We start from the raw sequence: 24,085 nt of genomic DNA, 5'->3' as shown, positions 1-24,085 counted from the left end.
CCTGAAGCTGAACACCTCCTCCATGTGAGACACATACTCTTCACCCTCCTGCAGTCCCTACTATACCTCATCGTTTCCTTAATATTGAGATCAAGTGTCCCCTTCTGTCCTCAAAACTAACTATGATAATGCTGGACAACCAGAATCCTTACAACTGAACCCACTTCACTCTTTGGCATTATCTGGGCACTGCGGACATCTGAATTTGCACATTTCTGACCAAAAGGAACCAAAAAAGGCATAAATGACTCTGAATCCCTGCCGATCCCAGCTCAGATAAGACTAGAGGTTTGTACACAGATCATCATTCAGGATCTGCCTAAAAACAGAGATTCTTAGCAATGAAAAGAAATGTAGAATCAAGCCAGAGGTTCTATCTAGTATAACCTTAGAGAGTCCCTTTGATAGTATCTCTGGCAGATGAGAAGCCGAGAAGCCCGTGACACAAACCTCAATCTTCCATAGAACAGACTGGTCAACTACTGAGCAGCTCTTGGTTTTTAATCTCTCACATGTCCCCATCTTTTGCCACTGTGCCTTGTAGTGTATGTTCCACTCTCTCTGATGAGGACCCACTGCATGCATACATCATTGTAATTTCCCCAGGAATATAGTAGGCATGGTACACAGTACTACCAATGAGTGAATAAATTGAATGAGTTAATTACTTTTTCAGATTCAGCCAAAATTTATTTATTTTTTGTTTGTTTGTTTGTTTGTTTGTTATTATTAAGGAATATTTAACTGGTCTCCTGCATCATCTGTCTATAGAGGACAAGGAACATATAGGCCCACTCCTAAGTCCTTTCCAGAACAAAAGGTCATGTACCAGGATCTCCACTGTCTCTCTCAGGGCCCCTAACATCTTCTCATACTCTTCATTTTGCTTCCGAGCCTGGATCAGCAGAGCAGAGAGCTCCGTCACCCTGAAGAGAAGAGCACAGCACTGTTACCCAGGAGACTCACCATGGTGGACAGAGCTAATACGCAGCATACCCCAGCCCCAATGGACACTCCCTCTAAAGCCCCCCGAAGCCACCTGGGCACCCCCAGCCCCTGCATTCCCTGGATGCCACACGATGCTATAGCCTTGAACGGGGGGAGGGGGAGGGGAGAGTCAAAAACCACTCAGACACATGCAGGGATTTACCACATCTCAAGACTGGAACACGTGTTTGGGGGCGCGAGAGCTGAGGGAAAGCCCTGGCCCAGGCCCTTCCAGGCCTCGCTTGATCTTGAAGTCAAGCACCCTGAAGCCAATAAGAACATCAGAATTGCCACATGGGACAGTCCCAAGGTCCCTCCAGCCCAAGGGTCTTTCATAAGGAAATCGGAGGGGCAGTTTGGGGGAGATTTTAGTCAACCTCTGTGATACTAACCTCAAGGTTGAGGGAAATCATACAACTCTGTCACTTAATGCTATATCTTGGAGTTTATTACCTGGGATTATATGTGTAGTTAAACAAATATTTCTTTTTCTAAGATTTTCTTTTTTTAGGTAATCTCTACCCCTGGCACGGGGCTCAAACACATGGACCCCGAGATCCAGAGCTGCATGCTCTACCAACTGAGCCAGCCAAGTGCCCCTAAATAAATATTTCTTAAGGGATCCCTGGGTGGCGCAGCGGTTTAGCGCCTGCCTTTGGCCCAGGGCACGATCCTGGAGACCCGGGATCGAATCCCACGAAGGGCTCCCGGTGCATGGAGCCTGCTTCTCCCTCTGCCTGTGTCTCTGCCTCTCTCTCTCTCTCTGTGACTATCATAAATAAATAAAAATTTAAAAAAAATATTTCTTAAATGAATGTTATCCAGGAGTAAATATTCTTTTTTTTCCAAAGTCTTTTTTTTTTAATTTTTTCTTAATTTTTATTTATTTATGATAGTCACACAGAGAGAGAGAGAGAGAGAGAGGCAGAGACACAGGCAGAGGGAGAAGCAGGCTCCATGCACCGGGAGCCCGATGTGGGATTCGATCCCGGGTCTCCAGGATCGCGCCCTGGGCCAAAGACAGGCGCTAAACCGCTGCGCCACCCAGGGATCCCTTTTTTTTCAAAGTCTTAATAATTTTATTCTGTACCACCTCTAGGAGCCTTCATTAATTGGATGGCCATTCACTTAATGATTGTGTCTTTTGGGATCCCTGGGTGGCGCAGCGGTTTAGCGCCTGTCTTTGGCCCAGGGCACGATCCTGGAGACCCGGGATCGAATCCCACGTCGGGCTCCCGGTGCATGGAGCCTGCTTCTTCCTCTGCCTGTGTCTCTGCCTCTCTCTCTCTCTCTCTCTCTCTGTGACTATCATAAATAAATAAAAATTAAAAAAAATGATTGTGTCTTTCAACAAACATTCACTGAATGTTACTCTACTGCAAATGAAGTACAAAGCACTGGAGACATAGACTCACTAAGACATAGTCTCTGTCCTTGCCTTTCCAGGACCCAGGCAACCAAAACCAAAACAAACTGCTATTTACATACACCGTCAATAGGTGGTGACACAAACCTAGCCATGGGGTATAAGCCCAAACCTGTCCAGAAATTCAACGGGGCTCTTAGCTTCTGTCCCTGCCCTTTTTACTATTATTTTTTTAAAAATTAATTTAAAAAATAAATAAATAAATAAATTTTAGGGACGCCTGGGTGGCTCAGCGGTTTGGCGCCTGCCTTTGGCCCAGGGCGTGATCCTGGAGTCCCAGGATCCAGTCCCATGTCGGGTTCCCTGAGTGGGGCCTGTTTCTCCCTCTGCCTGTGTCTCTGCTTCTCTCTCTCTCTCTGTCTCTCAAGAATAAATAAATAAAATATTTAAAAAATAAAAATAAAAAATAAATTTTATCATAATCTAAAAAAATAGGAGAACCTAACAACAACAACAAAAGCTAAATAATCAGAAACAGTGAGAGCAATGCTGTAACAAGCAGGTCAAAAGACTACACCTGGGCATAGAAATTTAACAGGCTATTGAGGTCAGAGAAGGCTTCTCAGAACCATGCCTTAATGGATAAGGTGGAGGCAGAAGGGAGGCAAGCATTCCAGGCTAAGGTCAGTATGTACCAAGGCAGAGAGGCATAGAATAGCTTGGCTGTTCTGGGAATGGGAGTAGTTTGGTGTTGAGAGACAACAGTCACAGCTAGCTCTATAAATCAACAGGAGAGAAACTGAACTGCAGAGGGCGGTGACACAGCCCCCCCGTGGCACTGGGTTCCAGACTGGACCCCCTCTGGCACCTCTCCTTCCTCTCTGGTGGGAGAACGCTCTTCATGCCCCCTACCCCCTGCCAGCTCTATTTCCCTAAGGGAGTCAACACCCTCAGCAACCCCTTCCCAGGACCCCAACCCATCTCACTGATCCTGCAGCTCAGCCTTCTCCAGATCGCCCCGACTCTTCAGCTGTATTAGCTCCTGGCTCCTTTCATGCGCTTCCTTCTCCAGCTCCTGGGTCTTGGTCAGTAGTAGCAGCAGCTGGGTTGGCTCACTCCCATCCCGTCTCCCAGATCCATCCGACTCTCGAGACTGGGTGCCCACAGTCAAGCGCAGACAACATGTCAACAGGGACCCTGAAAGCTTCACATGTTCAGCCTTGAGCTCCGTCAGATCTCTGAGTACAAGCAAGGAAAGAGCAGACTCCAGTAGGGATGGGTGAAGGGAGCTTGGAGATCAGGCCCAGTGAACTCTGAGGAGCAGGTCTGGGGAAAATCCTTTGAATCCAATAATATCATCGCTCCCCACTCACTCTTCCATCCTCTCTACTCCCCACCCCCATTCCCAGCTTCTACAGCAGCCCATGGTCATTAAATCTAGAATCGGTAGGGGCAAACCTCCCTTCCTATCCCCACACTTACCTGTCAGTAGCTGACTTCATCTCCAGGAAGTGGCGTCGGAAGGTCACCACCTCCCGCCACAGACCAAGAAGGCGACCGTGCTCCCCTTTCAGGTAGCCCTTGAAGAACTGTGTATTCAGAAACCCTGGTCATATCAAAGGGCAGAGGACCACCTTTTGCCAGCATAGGAGTCTTGGATTCCTCCTGACAACCCGGGGGAGGGAAGAAGGGGCTTATGATGGCATATGACCTTCCTCTGAGCTGATCAGAAAAAGATAAACAGTAGCTGCCACTGCCATTATCACCAAAGACTCACAATGAGGACTAAGTGACATACCATGTAAATCACCAAGCATGGCACCTGGCACACAGCAAAGGCTCAGGAAATATTAGTTTCCTTTAGCTGGGATCTGAAAATCCACCCAGGTCTGTGTCTGGTCTTTCTTCCCCATTTGGTTTCAACAGCTATCTCCTTAGCATCTAGACATGCAGACCTCCAGAAGAGGGAAGTCAGCGAGCTTTCAGATCCTCCTAAAACCGAAGCTAGCCACACATGCAGGGACAGAGCTGCTCTGAGTGTCATACCACTTGCCAGCAAAACCTCAACTAGGCAGGTAAGGACAGAAGTCAGGCGAGAGCTGAAGCAGGGCAAAGCTGCCCAAAGCTGCCTGCCTGCGTGGGGAGGAGGGTCAGGGACTTTAGCAACAGCTCAGCCTCTGTGCAGGTCCTGAAGTTAACCCTTCCCAGCACCGACGAGGGCGGTGCCCAGCATGCAAGCCTCCTGTCCAGGAGTAAATATTCTTTTTTTACTGTTCCTCCCACCTCCTGCTCCATCTGCCACTGGCTCTCCTTCCTCCTGAGCTCATCCCGGGCTCGGCTCCAGTCCACTGTCAGGTTTTCCACATCTTCCCGAAGTGCTTTATTCACCATGTCAGCTTTTTCCATGTGCAGCCGAAGCTGGGTGTTCACCTCTGCTAGACTCTCACACCTGCACTGGGGAGGGGCGGGAGCAAGTGCAAAATAAAGGCTTGATCCAACCTTGGACCTCGTGGAGTAAGATGACACACACTGGAATTTTCCATCACCAGGAACTGGAGGGCTAAGGCTGAGGTCTGTGGTTTTAGCCACGTTAGCACTCAGGGCAGGGGTTTGCCCTCAGCCTTCTCAACCCACAGGCCACCACCATCACCCTGGCAGATAACTTGGGGTTCATCACCTCTGTTGTTCCTCCTCCAAACGGACCAGCAACTGTTCCAGGTCTGGCTCCTCCATGCTTTCCCATCTCTGAGGAGTCGGTCCCTTAGTCAGACAGAAACAGGCTTATTGACCTCCAAAGGGAACACCATTCAGACCAATTCCCTGATGCCCCCTTCTGCAGCCACCTGCTTTCTTTTCACGCCTCCTCTCTTGTGTCAGCAAATATGCTCTTTTCTCAATCACTACAGCCTGAAGGTAAATCCATGGCATCCCCTCCTCCCAGAGTGAACCTGTGACATCTGCTCAAACATGGCATTTGGTAGTGAAAAGAGCTTTCAGCCCAAGAAGCATGAGATACAGCTTTCATTAATGGCCTTGACTTCTACTACACTACATTTTTTACCTCAGGAAGTTTTTCAGCTTCTCTGAGCCACAAAGTCTTCACTACAAAATGAAGGAAACACCATTCCTCTAGAAAAGTTGCCTTGTGGATTGAGTGACATCATTATCTGACAATGTCTAATGGTGCCTGGCCTACATAGAATGGTGCTCACTAAGTTTTGGTTCTTTCCTTCCTGAGAGAACTTTTCTGAGGGTAATGTGAGAAGGTGGCGAGAGGGAGCTGGAACAAAGGCAATGGTTTTTTCAAAGTCAGCTCTACCCAGCCAGTGGCACAAGTAAATCCCTCTGCCACAAACAAGTTTAGGCCTGCAAATATCGGCATCTAAGACAGATAAACACTGACACCTTCTGGAGGAAAAATGCATTTTTCCCTCTGATACCATATCCTTTCCAGTCTGATTAAATCTCCTGAAGCTGCATTTTGTCTTTAGAGAGCCAAGGGTTGGCGTCTGACAGGCCTGGAATAGCCAGTCCAACGAAAGTATCTGTGTGATAAAGCTCTCAGGGGCTGAAGACAGACTTCCACCGAACACCGCCTTATCAGACCACAACCTCCCTCAGTCAGCAAACAGGGCTGTCCTTACAGGTATATTCAATGAGGGCACAGGGGGAACACAGAACAGCCTCACTCACCCCAGTGGCTTCCAGTTGCTTCTCCAGCTCTTGGCACCAGGTCCGGTACTGCAACACCTGAGGCAAACAGAGCAGGATGTGGTGATGGTCATGGCTGGTATAAAAAGCCCAAACGAAAGGTCATGGAGGATTTGGGGCAAATCTGCTGTGAACAGGGTCTAGGTGGTAATAGTGGGGTAAGTCCATACATCTTATAATTTCTACTTGGTCAGTTAAACATACTCTCTGTGCCTATTGGCTTTGGAACCAGAAAACACAGGGCCAGGTCCTAGCTCTAGCCTAGGAGAACACAGACAACTAATTTAGCCCTTGTGACCATCATCTTTAAAAACGACAGGATATACATCTCATGGAGTAGTTGTGAGCATCACAGGAGAGGCTGTTTAGGGACATTCCCACCACATGGTTCTATCTCCTAGAACCCTTATCCCACATTACACTCAGCATTCATTTGGCAGTGTTCTCTTTGCCTTCCTGCAAGGGTAGCTGCCTCACCTTGGCCTGCAGCTTCCTCACGAGGGTTGCTTGCCTCTGCTGGGCCTCCTGGGAGTTCTTCAGCTTCCGCCAGGAGGCTGCTTGGTTCTCTGCCATCTGCTGCTGTAGTGCTAGTACTTGCTCCTCCAGCACCAACTGCAGTGACTGGGGCTTCATATTGTTCAACCCAGGGCCTCGCGTCTCCATGGGAGCACCAAACAGGTAAGCTCACAATCCCTTATCTGGCCAGAGGCTGTTCACTCCTAGTAAAGTCTCTAATCATTGCTGTGCCACGTGGAGTGCCTCTTGAGCTGGGGACGAAAGCACACAGAGGAGTTGAAAAGAATGTCTAGGTGATTCAAATTTACTCACCAAATATGGGATCCCTGGGTGGCGCAGCGGTTTGGCGCCTGCCTTTGGCCCAGGGCGCGATCCTGGAGACCCGGGATCGAATCCCACATCGGGCTCCCGGTGCATGGAGCCTGCTTCTCCCTCTGCCTGTGTCTCTGCCTCTCTCTCTTTCTCTCTGTGTGACTATCATAAATAAATAAAAATTAAAAACAAAAAAAAAAAAAAAAAAAAAAAACAAATTTACTCACCAAATAGTAGGTCTGGCAAAGCTGGGTTGGACAAAGTAAGTGGGTTCCTTTATTACAGGACCCATCAGAGCCTTTAAAATACTAACATGGGGGCAGCCCTGGTGGCTCAGCAGTTTAGTGCCGCCTTCAGCCCAGGGTGTGATCCTGGAGACCCGGGATCGAGTCCCGCGTCGGGCTCCCTGCATGGAGCCTGCTTCTCCCTCTGCCTGTGTCTCTGCCTCTCTCTCTTTCTCTCTGTGTGACTATCATAAATAAATAAAAATTAAAAACAAAAAAAAAAAACAAAAAAAAAAACAAATTTACTCACCAAATAGTAGGTCTGGCAAAGCTGGGTTGGACAAAGTAAGTGGGTTCCTTTATTACAGGACCCATCAGAGCCTTTAAAATACTAACATGGGGGCAGCCCTGGTGGCTCAGCGGTTTAGTGCCGCCTTCAGCCCAGGGTGTGATCCTGGAGACCCGGGATCGAGTCCCGCGTCGGGCTCCCTGCATGGAGCCTGCTTCTCCCTCTGCCTGTGTCTCTGCCTCTCTCTCTCCTCTCCGTGCTTCTCATGAATGAATAAATAAAATATTTTTAAATAAATACATAAATACATAAATACATAAATAAATAAATAAATAAATAAATAAATAAATAAATAAATAAAATACTAACATGGACCCTAACCTCTAAGTGGCGTGAGAGCTAAGTATCACTTCCAAATCTATTGGGAACCATTAGACAAGCTCACAGGACCAATGTTTCCTTCTGGGACTCTGCACTAGATCAAGAGCTCCTGGTTTACCACTGCATCCCTAGTGCCTGGCAGAGAGCCTAATAAACATCTATGGGATAAATCCCTGAAGGTATTTCTAGTCTAGCAGAGGAGAAGGACACAATCACAACACAATGTGGCATATGTAATCGTAACAGAAGCAGTATAGAACAGTAAGAGAAAATAGTGGAAGGGCATTAAACCTAACCTGCTGGTCTGTGAACTGTGCAAATCATCATCATCATAATTAATCCTTGTCATAATTAATCCTGTCATAATTAATCCTTGACCTGTCTACATGTCAGTCACAGTTAACTGCTTTACCTGTACTATGTTATTTTGTCATCACAAGAATCTTGAAACCTTCCAATGCCTTTCTATCACATTTCAGTGTAGGTAATACTACAACTGTTTGTACGTGGATGAAGCAGCGGAGGCTTACAAAGGTTACACCTCAGTTAAGAAATTAGAAAGGTTAAACAAAAGTTGTCCAAATTCATACAATTGGCATTTGGTTGATTAGGGATTTGAATACAAGCAAGTTTGACTCTCTGAAAAAGAAATGGAGTAGCAGGCATTTCAGGCAGGAGATCCATTAAGAGAGAGGGGGTGGGGGATGAGCAATCAGCTTCAGCAGGATAGTAAACCTCCTCACCCAGCAGAAGCTGGGCCAAATCAGGGCAACCTGTCACCCACAGGGGCAGAGGGGAGATGGGGAGAGCAGGGACGCCAGCTTAACCAGAGACCTTGAGAGATCCCCAGGAGAGGGGAAAGCACAGTGGTCAGGAAGTTTGGAATGCCAGTTCAAGCTCTGCCTCTAATGGGTTCTGTGATCTCAGACATACCACTTCTCTTTCAGCCCCTTATCTAAATATGAGGGCTACCAGCCATGTGACCTCTGAGTTTCTGAGGCCTCTAAAACACACAATAACCTGGGAGGAGGTGGGTAGGTTAGAGTTCTCATTTAATTAACCCTGAGGCATAACCCCAAAAGGGTTAAGGAATATTTGTTTTTCCAATTACCTATCAAGAAAATAGAATATTAGATTATTAGATTATTATTAGATATTATTAGATTATTAGAATATTAGAGATGCCCTCTTGGTCCAGCCAGCAGCCCATCTGAAGAAAGCGGTATATAGAGCAAATGCAAATCTAACATTTCCATATACAGTGGGAGTTTCAAGGCCCCAAATCCCTTTAATGCACTAAACTGTTGATTTCCTACATCCTGGCTCAAATGCCACCCCCTATCATGTCATCCCAGATATACCCAGGAAGAGTTAATCACTTTTCTAGCTATGTATATGACATTATTACACATAAGAAATTTATATATATTTAACTGTATATATAATATATAGAGTCTAAATTACATTTGACTAAATTACATTTTATCATTATTATTTATCTATCTTCTCTACTAATCTGTAAATTCCTCAAAAGCAAAAGCTATCTAATTCATTTTGGTCATTAGTAGGTTGAAGAAATCCATGTAGGCCTCTACTCCAGGCAAGTCTAAATCCTTGGCAGAGGTTACAAGTGTGGCCTGCTGGTTCTTTTCAACCATTATGTGGCCTATATCAAGCTTTTAAGAATTCAAAGTAGGTACAAACATTTACCAGTGGGAGAATGCATGTAAAAATAAAATCTTATTTCTGAGGGTGCCTGGGTTGATGGAGCGTTCATCTGACTCAGGTTTCAGCAGAGGTCATGATCTAGGAGTCATGGGATTGAGCCCTGTGTCTGTCTCTGCACTCAGCAAGGACTCTGCTTCAGATTCTCTCCTTCTACCCTCCCACTCATGCTCAAGTGCTCTCTCTCTCTCAAATAAATAAATATATAAATCTTTAAAAAACAATTCTTATTTCTGGCTCTTTTGGAGAATCCGAGTATCTAGCAAACTGTGACCTGTATTCCTACAAGGCAACAACCAGCTGCAGTTACATGTGTCTTCCCCCTTAGACAGGACATATTCTCGTTAGTTTACCAGTCTCTACCCCCAACACACCATCCCCCAGCCCCAGCCTATTCTCTCCCTCACGCTGATAGCAGATTTTAGTTGTCATTGATCGTTGAACTTGTGCTATTGCTTTTCTTATAGGAGTTACAGAAGAAAACTCAGTTTACTAATTTACATTACCTCCTGGACAACAGAAGACAGCTGAGTTTGTAGAGCTTGAAGTAGACCATAAGGAAAATGCATCAAGTAAGAAGAGTAGAATGGCACCAACACCGCAGGCTGCCTCTTCCTAGCCTCTAACCTGAATGAGCAGTCTTCCCTCACACTCCAAAGATCTTCTTTTTCTGCTCTTCCTTTCCACCAGGGCTGTGTCAACCAGCTCACTGTGTCTCTGTTAAATGATGGCTCAGTCTCTCTCTGCTAGTAGGAGGCACAAACTTGCTGGGAAACCACTCTTGCTGCCAACACTGCCAGCAACAAGAGCAGCTCTGAGTTGCTTCAAGGTTCAAGGGACTTGATGGGCCTTTTCTCTAATCCTATTAGGGCTGCTCTGGGCTGGGCTGGGCTTTTGCATGTGCTGGGAGTCTGAGAGGCCTCTCCTCCTCCTTTGAATTCCTCCTCCCTCCTCCCCTCACCCCCTTGATATTTGGTTGAACCATAGAAAGTTGTCAATATTTGCCCATTTTTTAACCTACAAAAATGATAATGTCATATAGTTCAGCCTATATCTCTACAGGTAGCTCTGCCACAGTCCCCAGAATTCTCTTACTAAACCATCTCTTAGGATGAGGCTAAGGCTGCTCTTAACACATAGGGGTACTTCGGTGGCTCAATCAGTTAACTGTCCGACTCTTGGTTTTAGCTCAGGTCATGATCTCATGGGTCGTGAGATCAAACCCCAAGTCCTACTCCAGACTCCAAGGGGAGTCTGCTTCCTTTCTCTCTCTCCCTCTCCCTCTCCCCCTACTCACATGTGCTTTCTCTCTAAAATAAATAAATCTTTTTTTAAAAAAAGAAGGCTGCTGTTAACATGTATACATTATTTGGGAAGGTGATAGTAATACTTCAGTAAATAAGTGGAATTATATCAGAATTACATAATTATTTTACTTCAACTGATAACTCAAAAATTTTAGAGCTATTTAAAAATTTAGTTGAGGGATGCCTGGGTGGCTCAGCGGTTGAGCATCTGCCTTCGGTTCAGGGCATGATCCTGGGGTCCCAGGATCGAGTTCTGCATCGGGCTCCCCGTATGGAGTCTGCTTCTCCCTCTGCATATGTCTCTGCCTATCTGTCTCTGTGTGTCTTTCATGAATAAATAAAAAATTTTAAATGTACTTTAAAAAATAATAATAAATCAAAGTTTAAAAAAATAAAAATTTAGTCCAATCCTTCCATTTTACAGATAAGGAAACTGAGGACTCCAGAAATGCAGTAACTTTATTTTTTTTATGTTTTGTTTATATGCCCCATTTACCTCAAAAAATGATTTGGAACTGTAGCAAATGTACCATATGAACATAAGATGTTACTAATAGGGGAAATGGGGTACAGGGCATATGGGAACTCTTTGTATTACGCAATTTTTCTATAAACCTAAAATTGTTCTAAAAAAATTTATCTTAAAAATGATTTGAGGGGCACCTGGGTGGCTCACCAGTTGAGCATCTGCCTTCAGTTCAGGGTGTGATCCTGTGGTCCTGGGATGGAGTCCCACATCAGGTTCCCCACAGGGAGCCTACTTCTTGCTCTGCCTAGGTCTCTGTCTCTCTCTGTGTCTCTCAAGAATAAATAAATAAAAATATATTTTTTAATGATTTGGGGGATCCCTGGGTGGCTCAGCAGTTTAGCGCCTGCCTTTGGCCCAGGGTGTCATCCTGGAGTCCCGGGATCGAATCCCACGTCGGGCTCCTGGCATGGAGCCTGCTTCTCCCTCTGCCTGTGTCTCTGTTTCTCTCTCTCTCTGTATCTCTCATGAATAAATAAATAAAATCTTTTTTAAAAAAATTTGAAGTGTTTTAGGATTAAAACAAAAAAAATCCCCATAAAACTTAAATTCATTAGGGAGTGGAGGCACCTGGGTGGCTCAGCAGTTGAGCGTCTGCCTTTGGCTCAGATGGTGATCTCAGGATCCTGGGATCAAGTCCCATATCAGGCTCCTCTCAAGGAGCTTGCTTCTCCTGCCTATGTCTCTGCCTCTCTGTATCTGTTATAAATAAATAAATAAATAAATAAATAAATAAATAAATAAATAAATAAATAAAATTTTTTTTTCTAGAGAGGGAATGAACAGAGAAAAATTACATCAGGGATCTTTCTGAAATTGAGATTTAGTTCTGAGCTTTCTCAAGATGCAGTTCAGCACTGTTTTATTAACACTGTCAGATCTACCAGAGAACAAACTAGCAGAGTACCAAAAGACAGGCAGGTTTCAGTATCCCCCCAGACAAAGAAAAGGTCAGTAGTTGGCAAATGGTAACAGACTGGATCTCATTCACGTGAGATAATGGATGTCAGTGTGCTTTGCAAACTGCAAAGCACTGAATAGACAGGAAAAGGAAAAAGAGTCACTTCTTTTATGCATTCATCTTTTATGAATTAAATTATCCCATAAACACTCATGAATTGGAACTCCGTTCCTGGCAGTCGGTCACAGACAGGAACAAGACTGACCTCCTTTTGCTAGGAACCAGACCAGAAGGGTAGTAACCTCTGAACTGAGGGAAAGTAACAGAGAGTGATATACATTATGTTTAGTCCCCCTCACCCCAAATTCCAAAAGGGGTATTTAAATAAAGTTTAATATAGAAATGACACCACCTAGACTCGGAGGTATATATACTTCAAGGACTAGGATGGGGACTAGTATCATTAAATAGAATTTGTCACTTAAAGCAAAAAAGAAAAAATGCTTGAAAGGCACAACATTTTACTTCCTGAGCAAAGAAACTACATATATTTGTCTGCAGAAACAATTTCTGTTTCTTATTCCACACACAAAAATGTTGCATGTTTTCTGCCTCCAGTATGCCATGGCACCCGTGAAAAACCTTGTGGCAAGGGGGTGGTTAAGAAAAAAGAGGTGAGTTCTGAGGTTTACCCTTTACTTGCACCCACCCTGTAAAAGATGGAATCATGCAGGCTCCAATTTTGAGCACTTTCTTCAAGAGAGAATCAAAGTGAATGGAAAAGCTGGGAATCTCAGTGGAGGTGTGGTAACCAAGAGCAAGATTACTGTAATTTCTAAGGGGACTTTTTCCAAAAGGTATTTGAAATATCCCACCAAAAAATATTTGAAGGAGAATAATCTACATGATTGGTTGCGTTACTTCCAGATTAACCAGGAGGAGGGAGAGGAGGAAGATGAGGATTAAAACTCATTTATCTGGAATATTTTGTATGAGTTCCTGAATAAAACTTGGGAACAACAACAAAAAAATTAGTATGCAGCCCCTTCCGTAAATTTGCCAAGCGAGGTCTTTCTCTTTTCTCCTCCCACCTCTCCAGCCTCTCCTTTTAGTCTCCTTTTCTGGTTTTTCATCTTCTCCATAAGGTTGGAGGCCCTAGGGCTCAGGCTTCAGACCTCGCCTCCATCTACATTCATTTCCTGGGCAACCTCATCCAGTTTCATGACTTACAATGGCACCATGACTCCCCATGGTGCCTCCCCAGCCCACACTTCCCTCTGGAAAGTCACACTCCTAGAGTAAACCAGACACCTATTTATCTTATCCACATGGGTGTCTAACAGGCATCTCAAAGTTAACCTGTCCAAAAGTGAACTTCTGCTCCTCCAATCTTCCCCATTTCAGTAAATGGCAATTCCATCCTTCTGGCTGCTCAAGCCCAAAGCCTGGGGTCTTATGTACTCCATTCTCTCACACGCTGTAACCAATCTACTGGCAAATCCTGTTGGCTCTTCCAGATTGTATCACTTTTCAATCCCTCACCACCACCATCCTGAGGCAAGCCACTCTCTCTTGCCCGGAGTGGTGGCTTTAAGGTATGCCCACGAATTCTTTGTTATTCCTTCAAGAGGCGGAGCCTAATTCTCTCTCCCGGAGTAGGAACTGGAATAAAGTTAATGAAGCTGAATAAAGTAGAAATGACTTCCAAGAAAAGGTCATAAAAGACACCACAGCCTCTCTCTCTCTTTTCACTCCCTCTACCACGTCCTAAGGACATTCAGGCAGCCCTGTGAAAAGGCCTAGCAGTAAGGAAACATCTTGGGAGCAAAGCAGCCATCAACTTGACTGCCATCTCCTGAGAGATCCTAAGCCAGAAACACTTGGCTAAGTTCCTCCTGGCCTTCTTTTTTTAAGGTTGACTTATTTATGTTGAAAAACAAAGAGTGAGCATAAGCGGGAAGGGAAGAGGGGGTAGGAGAGAGAATCCCAAACGTGGAGCCCGACATGGGACTAGATCCCACAACCTTGAGGTCACAACCTGAGCTGAAATCAAGAATCAGATGTTTAACCTGACTGTGCCTCACTCCTAGATTTTTTTTTTTTAAGATTTTATTTTTTATTTATTCAGAGAGGGAAAGACAGAGACACAGACAGAGGGAGACGCAGGCTCCATGCAGGGAGCCGGATGTGGGACTCCATCCCGGGTATCCAGGATCACACCCCAGGCTGCAGGTGGCGCTAAACCGCGCGCCACCGGGGCTGCCCTAGATTTTTTTTTTTTTTGAAGATTTTATTTTTGAAGATTTATTTGAGAGAGAGAGCACAAGCAGCAGGGACAGGCAGAAGGAGAGGGAGAAGCAGACTCCCCACTGAGCAGTGAGCCTGATGCAGGACTCCATCCCAGGACCCTGGGATTGTGACCTGAGGCGAAAGCAGACGCTTAAGGGACTGAGCCACCCAGGTGCCACTCACCCTGCTCCTAGATTTCTAATCCACAACTGTATGAGATAATAATTGCTATTTCAAGCTGCTAAATTTGGGGATGATTTTTTTCCCCAGCAATAGAGAATACATTTAGATTACTGCAAAAGCTCCCTAGACAGCTGAGATGCTTCCACCCTTGCTTCTAAAATTTGTTCCTTCTCAACAGAGTAATCAGAGTGATCCTTTTAAAACAGTGACAGATTATGCAACTCAGAACCCTCCAATGGCTACTCAGAGTAAAAACCAAAATCATCCTCATGGCCTACAGGCTCCTAATTATTTGATCCTAGCCTCCAATCATTTTAATTCCATTTCCTACTCCTCTCCAGTCACACAGCCTTCCTTGCTGCTTGTGCTTGGGAACGCACCAAACTACCCACTCTTTTCTGGGCCTCTTCTTCCAGTTAGTTATCTTGATTCGCTTGCTCCCTTACCACCTTCAGGTCTCTGTTCAACCATCACCTTCTCAGTTAAAGTTGCTCCCTAACCACTCAATATAAAGTACCATGACCCCTCCCACACACTGGTGTTATCTGTCCCTATCTGATTATTATGTGTAATATACTTATAAGAATACTTGCAAGAATAGTTTTATTGACTGCTATATCCCCAGCTCCTAAAACAGTGCCTGGCATATAGCAGCTACTCATTAAATATTTGACTGAATGAAAGAATATAAGGCATTAGGTAATATGATCCACATCACCAATGGTCTTACAAAATGCTGAAAGCTCTATAACCTCCTAAAAGGTAAAAAACAGATCATGTAGCTTATATAGCACTTTACTCCCAAAACAATTATTTGCAATCTTCACAAAAAAACCTTTGAGATCATTGTCTTAATTTTGCAGACAAGAAAACAGACTCAAAAAATGGAAGAGACATAAATGATTTATAGCTGAGCAAACATGTAACCCTAATCTGCTTCCAAACTCTACGGTTAATCTATTACATTAAAGTGCCTCTTAAATCATGAAGTACAAAAAAAATCACATCTCTGTGAGAGGTACTTCCTAAAGGCTGTGAAGTGATGAGGTCTAGGTCTGCAGCTCTGGCAGCAAAGGAGCAAAGAAAGGTAGAGTGTGCCTGAACAAACAGGGCTGGCAGTAGGTTCTAGCGCCGGTTTTGTCAGGAACTCTATATGTAATTTGGGAACAACAATTCTCCTTTCCAAGCCTTCTCAATCAAATGCACATCATAAGCGTGTGGTTAAAGTAAAAAACAATCCAATAGACATTTATCAAACCCAAAGGCAGTTTGTGAAATTATCACATGCTCTGGGAACAGACATCCTAGAATTCGCTGCCCAGCTCCACTCATTAGTTGTGGAACTCTAGGCAAAATGATCTTGTAATGCCTGTTTCTTCATGCATAAAATGTGAAGACGTAACAACCCGCTTCATGAAATTACTGTGAGGATTAAGCGGGCCTTCCCATGTAATGCATTTAGTAGCACTTGACGCTTCGTGACTGTTTAGGATATATTATTATTTATCATCATGTGCCGGACCCCGGAATAATATAGAGACGAAAAAGGCATCACGGCCCAACTGCACGGCTGTACAAGAGCCACAGGAAAAATCACTCGGTGCAACGGGTTAAAGAACCGAGCAGTGGGAGGAACGGCGCTTGCAGAAAGCGGTCGGGAAAGATTTCCAAGGAAGCGACATTTGAAGAACCAGAGTTCCCGAGCTCCCGAGCGGGGCGGCGGGTGGGACTGCGCTTTAGGACAGATCACGTGCCAAGCCCCAAGGGCAGAGGGAGCCGCAAAATTCTGGGAGCGAGACGCGCAGCAGAGCACAGCGCCTTTTCCTGATACTCCCGGACTCGGCAGCCCTGGGGTACGAGGGTCGGGAGGCTCCCTTTCTCCGCGGATTGGAGCCCAGCGTGGTGGCCGCGGCTGGACGCGGGGGCAAGCGGCGGGAATCCGAGGATGGGTCCCAGACCGCCTCTGGGCCTCGGGTTCCTCCCGGGAAACGGGAGGCCGCTGCTCCAACGGGATTCCCTAAGGCGCCCTGGGCGGGCGGGCCTCTGGGCCTTGGACCGTTAACCCGGGCACCTCCCGCCTGCCCCTGAGGCCCCACCTCACCACGCTCGACTCCCGCGATTTCCAGCGTGATCCTCGGCGCGGGAGTGGGAGACGCAGCCACTAAGGCCCGGCCGGGGGCGGGGGGCGGGGGGCGGGGGCCCAGCGCCCGCCCGCGGCCCAGGCCCCGCCCCCAGGCTCCCGCCCCGGCGGCGGCCCCGCCCCCCGAGCAGGGAGCCCTGCGGCGGATAGCGCCGCTTGAGGGGGGCCTGCCGCCATGTTGAGTACTGGCAGCCGACTTACTGGAGTGGCCCGGAAGGAACAGTGGGATTACACTAAGACATGTAAGATTCCCTGGCCAGAAACGAGGACAGCCAGGGTTGCTGGATTCGAGCAAGGGAAGTCTTGGTAACAGAAAGATCTTGCCCTCAACCATCATCCTCTGGGCTTCGAGACTACACTGCGCATGTGTGTGGGGCCTTGTTCTTCGTGCGCCTGCTCGCTGCTCCACCCACAAATCCGAATACAATTAGCAACTGCGTGAGCGGTGGGGGAACCTGCTTCTGGGTCTGGAGGAAATCTACCCGTCGACCAGTTCTAGGGTTTTCCAGCGTTCAGACCTCCAACCTCCGAGCAGCCTCAGGCCACACAACACTCCTAGCATACTTAGTGTCGTTTGGACACACGGCACTGTTTCTCACTTACGTCTTGCACCGAGTGGTCCCTGCCCGAGTGTCTTACATCCTTCCAGAGAACTGCAGTTTGTCTAATTTTCTATGTAAGCCTGACTTCCAGACGACTCTGGGACACCTGGGTGGCTCAGCGGTTTAGTGCCCGCCTTCGGCCCAGGGCGTGATCCTGGAGTCCCAGGATCGAGTCCCGCAGCTCCCTGCACGGAGCCTGCTTCTCCCTCTGCCTGTGTCTGCCTCTCTGTATATCTCATGAATAAATAAATAAAATCTTAAAAAAAAAAAAAAAAAAGGACTCTCTCTTACCTCTATGACCCAGGTGTTATTTCATAGCCTTTTGATAATCTTAAACTATCAATCAAAACATTTTCTTGGAGTTGTAAATTTCATTTATCTGTCTCTTTACCACTCAGTGGTTCTAAATTTTTAGTTGGGATTAAAAAAAAAAAAAAAAAAAAAACCCTGGGAATTTCTTAGAAGTGTAAAGTCTTGGATTCTACTCCTAGAGAGTGGGTAAAACCAAGGGTGGAGTCCTGGAATTGGCATTTTAGCAAGTACCTTACGTGCATTGGAACATACTTGAAAAGCTTTGCATAAGACTGTGTATGTCTACGACCTAGAACAATGCCTGGTACAAGATAGGTGCTCAGTAAGTACTGAGTGAATAGAGGAGTGGTTGGATGGACAGTAGGAGTGAAACAATCTGCAGCCAAAGAATATGAGAAGCAAATACTTTGATAAGAGCTATACTGTATCTTTTCTCCTATAAGAACAAAAAAGTTCTTTTTTAAAAAAAAAATTATTCACTTATTCACGAGACACACACAACACAGAGAGAGGCAGAGACATGTGCAGAGGGAGAAGCAGGCTCCATGCAGGAAGCCCGACATGGGACCCGAACCGGGGTCTCCAGGATCGCATCCTGGGCTGAAGGTGGCGCTAAACTGCTGAGCCAGCAGGGCTGCCCAAACAAAAAAGTTCTTAACAGTTACTTTGAGAAAAAGAGAAAGTGGGGGGAACGGGAGAAGGGAGAAGTCCCCAATTCAGAAAAGCAAACTAGGGAGAGAAAAAGAAACATCACAGACATGGAACAGAGAAAAAGATGCAAACCTGGAATCCAACCCAGAGAAATACTCCTGCAACAGGTACTGTCACCTGTGCAAGAATGTTCACTACAACAGGATTTGGAATGGAGAGAAAGAAAGAAACAACCTCTTTGCCTCCGGGCCTTTGCATATACTATGCCTTCCATCTAGACTGGTTTTCCCCCCATCTCTAAGCTTAACTGATATCTTCCCCTCCTTCAGGCCTCAGCTTAAATGATACTTCCTCAGCTAGGTCTTCCCTGACTATGCTATTTAAAATAATACCCTATTATTTTCTATCACAATACTCTTGTTTCTTTCACAGCATTTTCCACTTATTATAATTTTTTGTTTACTTATTTCTTCCCATATAAAGTTTAAGCTTCCTAAGGACAGGAGAAAAAAAAACAACAACATAAGGACAGGAGACTATATCTAACTTATTCCCAGCATTTAGCACAAAGCCTGATAGGTGGTGGGTGTTAAGCATCCATTGAATGTATAAATCAAGTCAGCCTCAGTGTTACAAAGGTTAATAGTATAAAATCCATCACCAAACTACATACTATGTTTTAAGACCGTGAGGCGTGAACATAGGTTTCAGACTACCAATAAAGGGTAAATGGAGTAGAAGGGGATTAAAACCAAACTAAACTTTGATCTTTGCAAAGAGGAATTTGTTTATTCATTCCCTTGTTTGTTTATTCATTCACATTTTGTTTATTATTCACATTTGTTTATTTAGCATTTGCTGAGCATCTAATATGTATTAGTGTTGAATAATAATACAACATATGAACAGAAAGTTGGCAATTGTATTAAAACACAAAGTAGTACAACTGAGTATTTTGTCTGGGCCAGAGCAGAAAGTAGAGTTAACTGATGTGTGGTTGGTAACATCCCCCCTAGAGGTTTTCCAGGCTTTAAGAATACTTCAGCCTTTGAATGTTCCTCAAAGTGCCAGGAATTTTGAGACAAGCAAACAAGGAATCATACACATCACTTGAATTGCTTGAGGCCCTAGTGCTCTCTGAGAAAAGACTTAATCGATCTGGCCATATTCAGTCTGTCTAATGAACCAGAGTGGAGAGAGGTCCTCAAAGGAGGCTGCATTGGTGGGAAAGATGATGGATCAGTGGAAAGAAAACCAACGTCGGTCCCCTCTAGGTGAACTAGGCTTCTTTCTTTATACTCCAAATTCTATCTCTGGAACATGCTTTATATTCTAACCCTCTTCCAGCACCAAAATATGGATCCTGCACCCCAGCCTTGCTCATTGTTTATAGATACTCTCCCTACTCCATGCCAAGAGACTGCCTGGACTGACTGACTTTCTTTCTTTTTAAATTTACATATGTGAAATTTCAAAGTGAGGTGTAAAAACCGTATGTATTTTTTTCTAATGGCCTAAAATCTATTTTAAAGTTCTTAAATCCCTTATCTATGGGGTCAAGAGAGTGGAGGATAGAGAATTTGTGTGGAACTATTTCTGGCTATGAGTCTGCACCCTTCTTGGAGAATATTTAGCTGCTCAGGCCAGGTGATTTGGGAGAGGGAACTTCCAGGGGCATTTGAGGTGCCAAATTCGTCCCCATTGCTGTTGGAGAACACAGTGACTGGATCTACCTCCTACCCGGGAAATCTAGCAACAAGAGACAAGCCTGATAACTGCTTTGGTGGCAGACCCAGGAGAGTGCTGCTATATTGCTGCTCTCCCAGAATTTGTCAGGGAATGTTTTGTTTGTTTATTTTAGGGGAGGCAGCAGGAGAGAAAGAGAGGATCTTAAGCAGACTCCACTCCCAGCATGAAGCCGACTCCAGGCTCCATCTCACAACCCTGAGATCATGACCTGAGCTGAAATCAAGAGTTGGACACTTAACCATCCAAGCCACCCAGGCACCCCATGAAATGTTTTCTGAAGGCCAGATGTGGGCTAAGTGAGAGAAAGCTTGCATAGGCCCATCCTGGGTCCTGTTCAGTAGGGCCTCCTGGAGGGGAAAAGAGACCCCAGAAATAAGAAGACAAATGACTACTGGCAACAGAGATACCTTTGTTAAGAGAAATTCAGGACAGAGGCCCAGCAGGGAACCCCTGAAGAGCCTGTAAAAGCACCCCATGAAGCTTTGATGATGGATAGGAACAGCTATAAACATTGGCCAGACCCAAAAAGCATAAAGGCAGATGCATTATTAGTTCAAAGAAGACTTTTCCCACTCCTTTCCCCGTCTTCCTCTCCATGTCAACACCTCACCTCAAGTGGCTGAAGTAAGATGAGGATGACAGAGAGGAAGAAATTGAGGCAATGTCCCAACTATTCCACTCTTTCTCATTACTAGTTACCCACCTGGGGCAGAGCTAGAGGCGTAAAAAGAATATAGTATTTTGCAGTAGATTATGAACAACTTGCTGCTGTCCATCTGAGTCCATTCGTTCCTCATTAATAAATATTGATTGAGCACCTAACTTTGTGCCAAATTCTGAGCTAGACACTGGAAGGGACCCAAAGAACAATCAAACATGGACCCTGCCTAGAGCTTCAGTTCACAGATCCACATGGGAAGGAGGAGAATACACACATGTTTCTTACATACAGTGTAGTAAATTTTATAAAGGAGTGGTTGGCTCTATAGTGATGTTATAACCTGATTGTAAAAGGTAAATCTGCTGAGCAGAGAAAGGCAGGAAGGACATTCCAAACAGTGCACACAGCATAGTGGTTACAAGAGCATAGGATGTTTGCAGAATGTGGAGGATTTCCTCTGGGCATTCCTCTTGCTGATTCTGCCACTTGGTTGGATTGTATAAATTTTCTTAGATTGGATAATTAGATAATAATACAGAGCCTTTCACCTGCTGGATATTTTCTCCCTGGTCTTGACCCTGCCTCAGGAGGCAGGTCTCATTCTAGTCCTAGCCCCTTCTTACTGACAAAGTCTAGCTCTAAGTAACTAACTCACCCAAGCTTGACATTTCTTTCTTTACAAAAAAATTTTTTTATTCATTTCATGAGAGACAGAGACACAGAGAGAAGCACACTCCATGCAGGGAGCCCAATATGGGACTCAATCCTGGGTCTCCAGGTTCAGGCCCTGGACTGAAGGCAGCACTAAACCACTGAGCCACCCGGGCTGCCCAAGCTTGACATTTCTTAAAGTAGGTGGCATCTTTTCACTACCCTTCAGGAATTGGGCAATAAAGGATGTTTGGTGACAGCTCCCACAGAGGTCCTCTCTTTCTTTCTTTTGTTTTAATATTTTATTTATTTATTCACAAGAGACACAGAGAGAGAGATAGAGGCAGAGACACAGGCAGAGGGAGAAGCAGGCTCCATGCAGGGAGCCCAACATGAGACTCGATCCCGGGTCTCCAGGATCATGCCCTGGACCGAAGGCAGCACTAAACCTCTGAGCCACCAGGGCTGCCCAGGTCCTCTCTTTCTTAAAAAAAAAAAAAAAAAAAAAGAGTCCTTAATTATATTTTAACCTGAGACTTTATCTGCTGCTTCATGTGTCACAGCAACTAAGCTCTAAGATTCCAGACAGGAATCAAGTGGAAGAACATAGTGCAAAATGCATTGAAATTGAAGGCAGATGCACTCACCTGAGTTTGAACTTCTGGCTCTGCCTCGTGTCCTGGAGCAACCAATCTCCACTCCCTGAGCCTCAAATATCTCAGCTACAAAATGGGGATAATATTACTTATCTATTAGAATTTTATGTGCAAAGTAGGAGATGAAATTAGATGGAGGGAGGAGTAGAAGTCTAGCAAGAATCTGAGCTTTCTGAGTTCAAGAGTGACAATAAGGTTCCTAGGTCCCAAATATTAACAATGGTTACCGCCAGGGAGAGACACTGGGGAGAAGTGCAAGGGGACTTTCTCTTTTAGTTAAAAAGCTTTGCTAATGTTTTTGTTTCGTTTCGTTTTGTTTTTACGATGAGCATGACTTAATTTGTAATTGGAATATATTCAGTATGGGTATCATACTTCAGTAAAACGTTTTTAAAAATACCTCATATTGCATAGAAAATTATCCATGAGACTGATAAGAGTGGTTGCTTTCCAGGAAAGACTAGAAGAAATGGGTCTTTCTGTGTATTCTTTTGTGCTGTTTGAATTTTTTTCATCATAAATTTGTATTATTTATTTAATATGTATAGTTTTTAAAAGGGTTTTTTTTTTTAGATTTTATTTATTTATTTGAGAGAGAGAGCATGAGTGGGGAGAGAGACAGAGGAACAGAGGCAGAAAGGCAGAGAGAAGAAAACTCCCCACTGGGCAGGGAGCCGGACCCCAGGGCTCTATTCCAGGACCCTGGGATCATGACCTGAGCTGAAGGCAGACACTTAACCAACTGAGCCACCCATGTGCCCCTAAATTACTTTTAAAACAAAAACATTAAAAAAATTTTAAATAAAGAATAAAAGTGAAAAACATATGGTTACTCTGTTCATACCTCATGTCTCATACAGACAGAAACACACAGACACCTGCACAGTTTCCAGATTATAGCCACTGGAATGGATTGACCTAGGACAGAAAGCCCTCTCCCTGACAAGGTGCAGTTCCCGAGGAGCTCAGCTGGGGGAGCCATGGAGAGCTCACTAGGAGAGAGCCTTTAGGATTGACCGTTCCTGGGAAATTTAAACAACACAAGCCAGAAGAATGTTTGAGGGGAAGGATTAGGTGGCTCTGATCTTGCGGAGTTGTCTGGGCTCCCTTGATGGGAAAGGCCCAGGACCCACAGATCAGAAGAAACAGAAGGAGAATCAGGGACTCTGGGCCTTCCTCCCTGCCAACTCCTAACATGTAGGGTGATAGCAGGAAAGATCAACCTTCCTTCTTGTAGGAAGAGCACTAGATTCTGAGTCATGTGTCTGGATTGAGTCTTGCCTCTGTCATTTCTAACTATGTGATGTTGTGTCAGTCGTTTCATTTTTCTGAAACTCAATTTCCTCGTTTGTGAACAAGGGTAGCATATTAACAACTGAACCCTTTTCTTTTTTTTTTTTTTTTTTTTTTTTTTTAATTTTTATTTATTTATGATAGTCACAGAGAGAGAGAGAGGGAGGCAGAGACACAGGCAGAGGGAGAAGCAGGCTCCATGCACCGGGAGCCTGATGTGGGATTCGATCCTGGGTCTCCAGGATCGCGCCCTGGGCCAAAGGCAGGCGCCAAACCGCTGCGCCACCCAGGGATCCCCCCTTTTCTTTTTTAACTATAATTTATGGAGCACCTATTGTATGCTGGTCATACAATGAAACATATGTAAATACAATTTACAGATGTAAATACAATTTAGTTCTTAAAAGAAGATATTTTTATCCTAATTTTATAGGTAAAGAAATAGGTTCAGCAGTGACTTTTTAAGGGTAATCTCTGTGCCCAGTTTGGGGCTCAAACTCACAACCCTGAGATCAAGAGTTGTATACTCTACCTACTGAACCACCCAAGTGCCCTTGGAAGTGACTTTTAAAAAAAATATAGATAGGTAACATTATGTACTGCTTACTATGCATGAGACAGTGTTCTAAGAACTTACAACAACAATTGATAAC

At 44.9% G+C, this 24,085-nt stretch overlaps 1 protein-coding gene and 1 pseudogene across 13 annotated transcripts in view; one reads left to right on the top strand and one right to left on the bottom strand.

Moving 5' to 3' along the window:
- The window catches only part of CEP250 (centrosomal protein 250), a 50,691-nt gene extending 32,960 nt beyond the window's left edge, over window positions 1-17,731 (bottom strand). For 6 of the 13 annotated variants that reach the window (XM_049100233.1, XM_049100231.1, XM_049100234.1 and 3 more), the window contains exons 1-8: window positions 16,819-16,907; window positions 6,542-6,831; window positions 6,047-6,103; window positions 5,031-5,113; window positions 4,637-4,802; window positions 3,836-3,942; window positions 3,340-3,591; window positions 830-926 (exon numbers count right to left, since the gene is read on the bottom strand). In XM_049100233.1, the coding sequence (XP_048956190.1) occupies window positions 830-926; window positions 3,340-3,591; window positions 3,836-3,942; window positions 4,637-4,802; window positions 5,031-5,113; window positions 6,047-6,103; window positions 6,542-6,727 (948 nt within the window). In that variant the 5' untranslated portion in view covers window positions 6,728-6,831; window positions 16,819-16,907. Of the gene's footprint in view, window positions 1-829; window positions 927-1,150; window positions 1,251-3,339; window positions 3,592-3,835; window positions 3,943-4,636; window positions 4,808-5,030; window positions 5,114-6,046; window positions 6,104-6,541; window positions 6,832-16,813; window positions 16,923-17,058 lie in introns of those variants that run through there. The other 7 variants (XM_025469852.3, XM_049100237.1, XM_025469842.3 and 4 more) reach the window with 6 other exon arrangements.
- Window positions 12,870-13,211, top strand: LOC112673869 (60S ribosomal protein L22-like; annotated as a pseudogene).
- Window positions 17,732-24,085: the final 6,354 nt, after the last annotated feature.

Source organism: Canis lupus, chromosome 24 (genome assembly GCF_003254725.2).
Source record: "Canis lupus dingo isolate Sandy chromosome 24, ASM325472v2, whole genome shotgun sequence".
In the NCBI taxonomy this organism is placed as follows: domain Eukaryota; kingdom Metazoa; phylum Chordata; class Mammalia; order Carnivora; family Canidae; genus Canis; species Canis lupus.
This window is presented reverse-complemented; position numbering and strand designations above follow the sequence as displayed.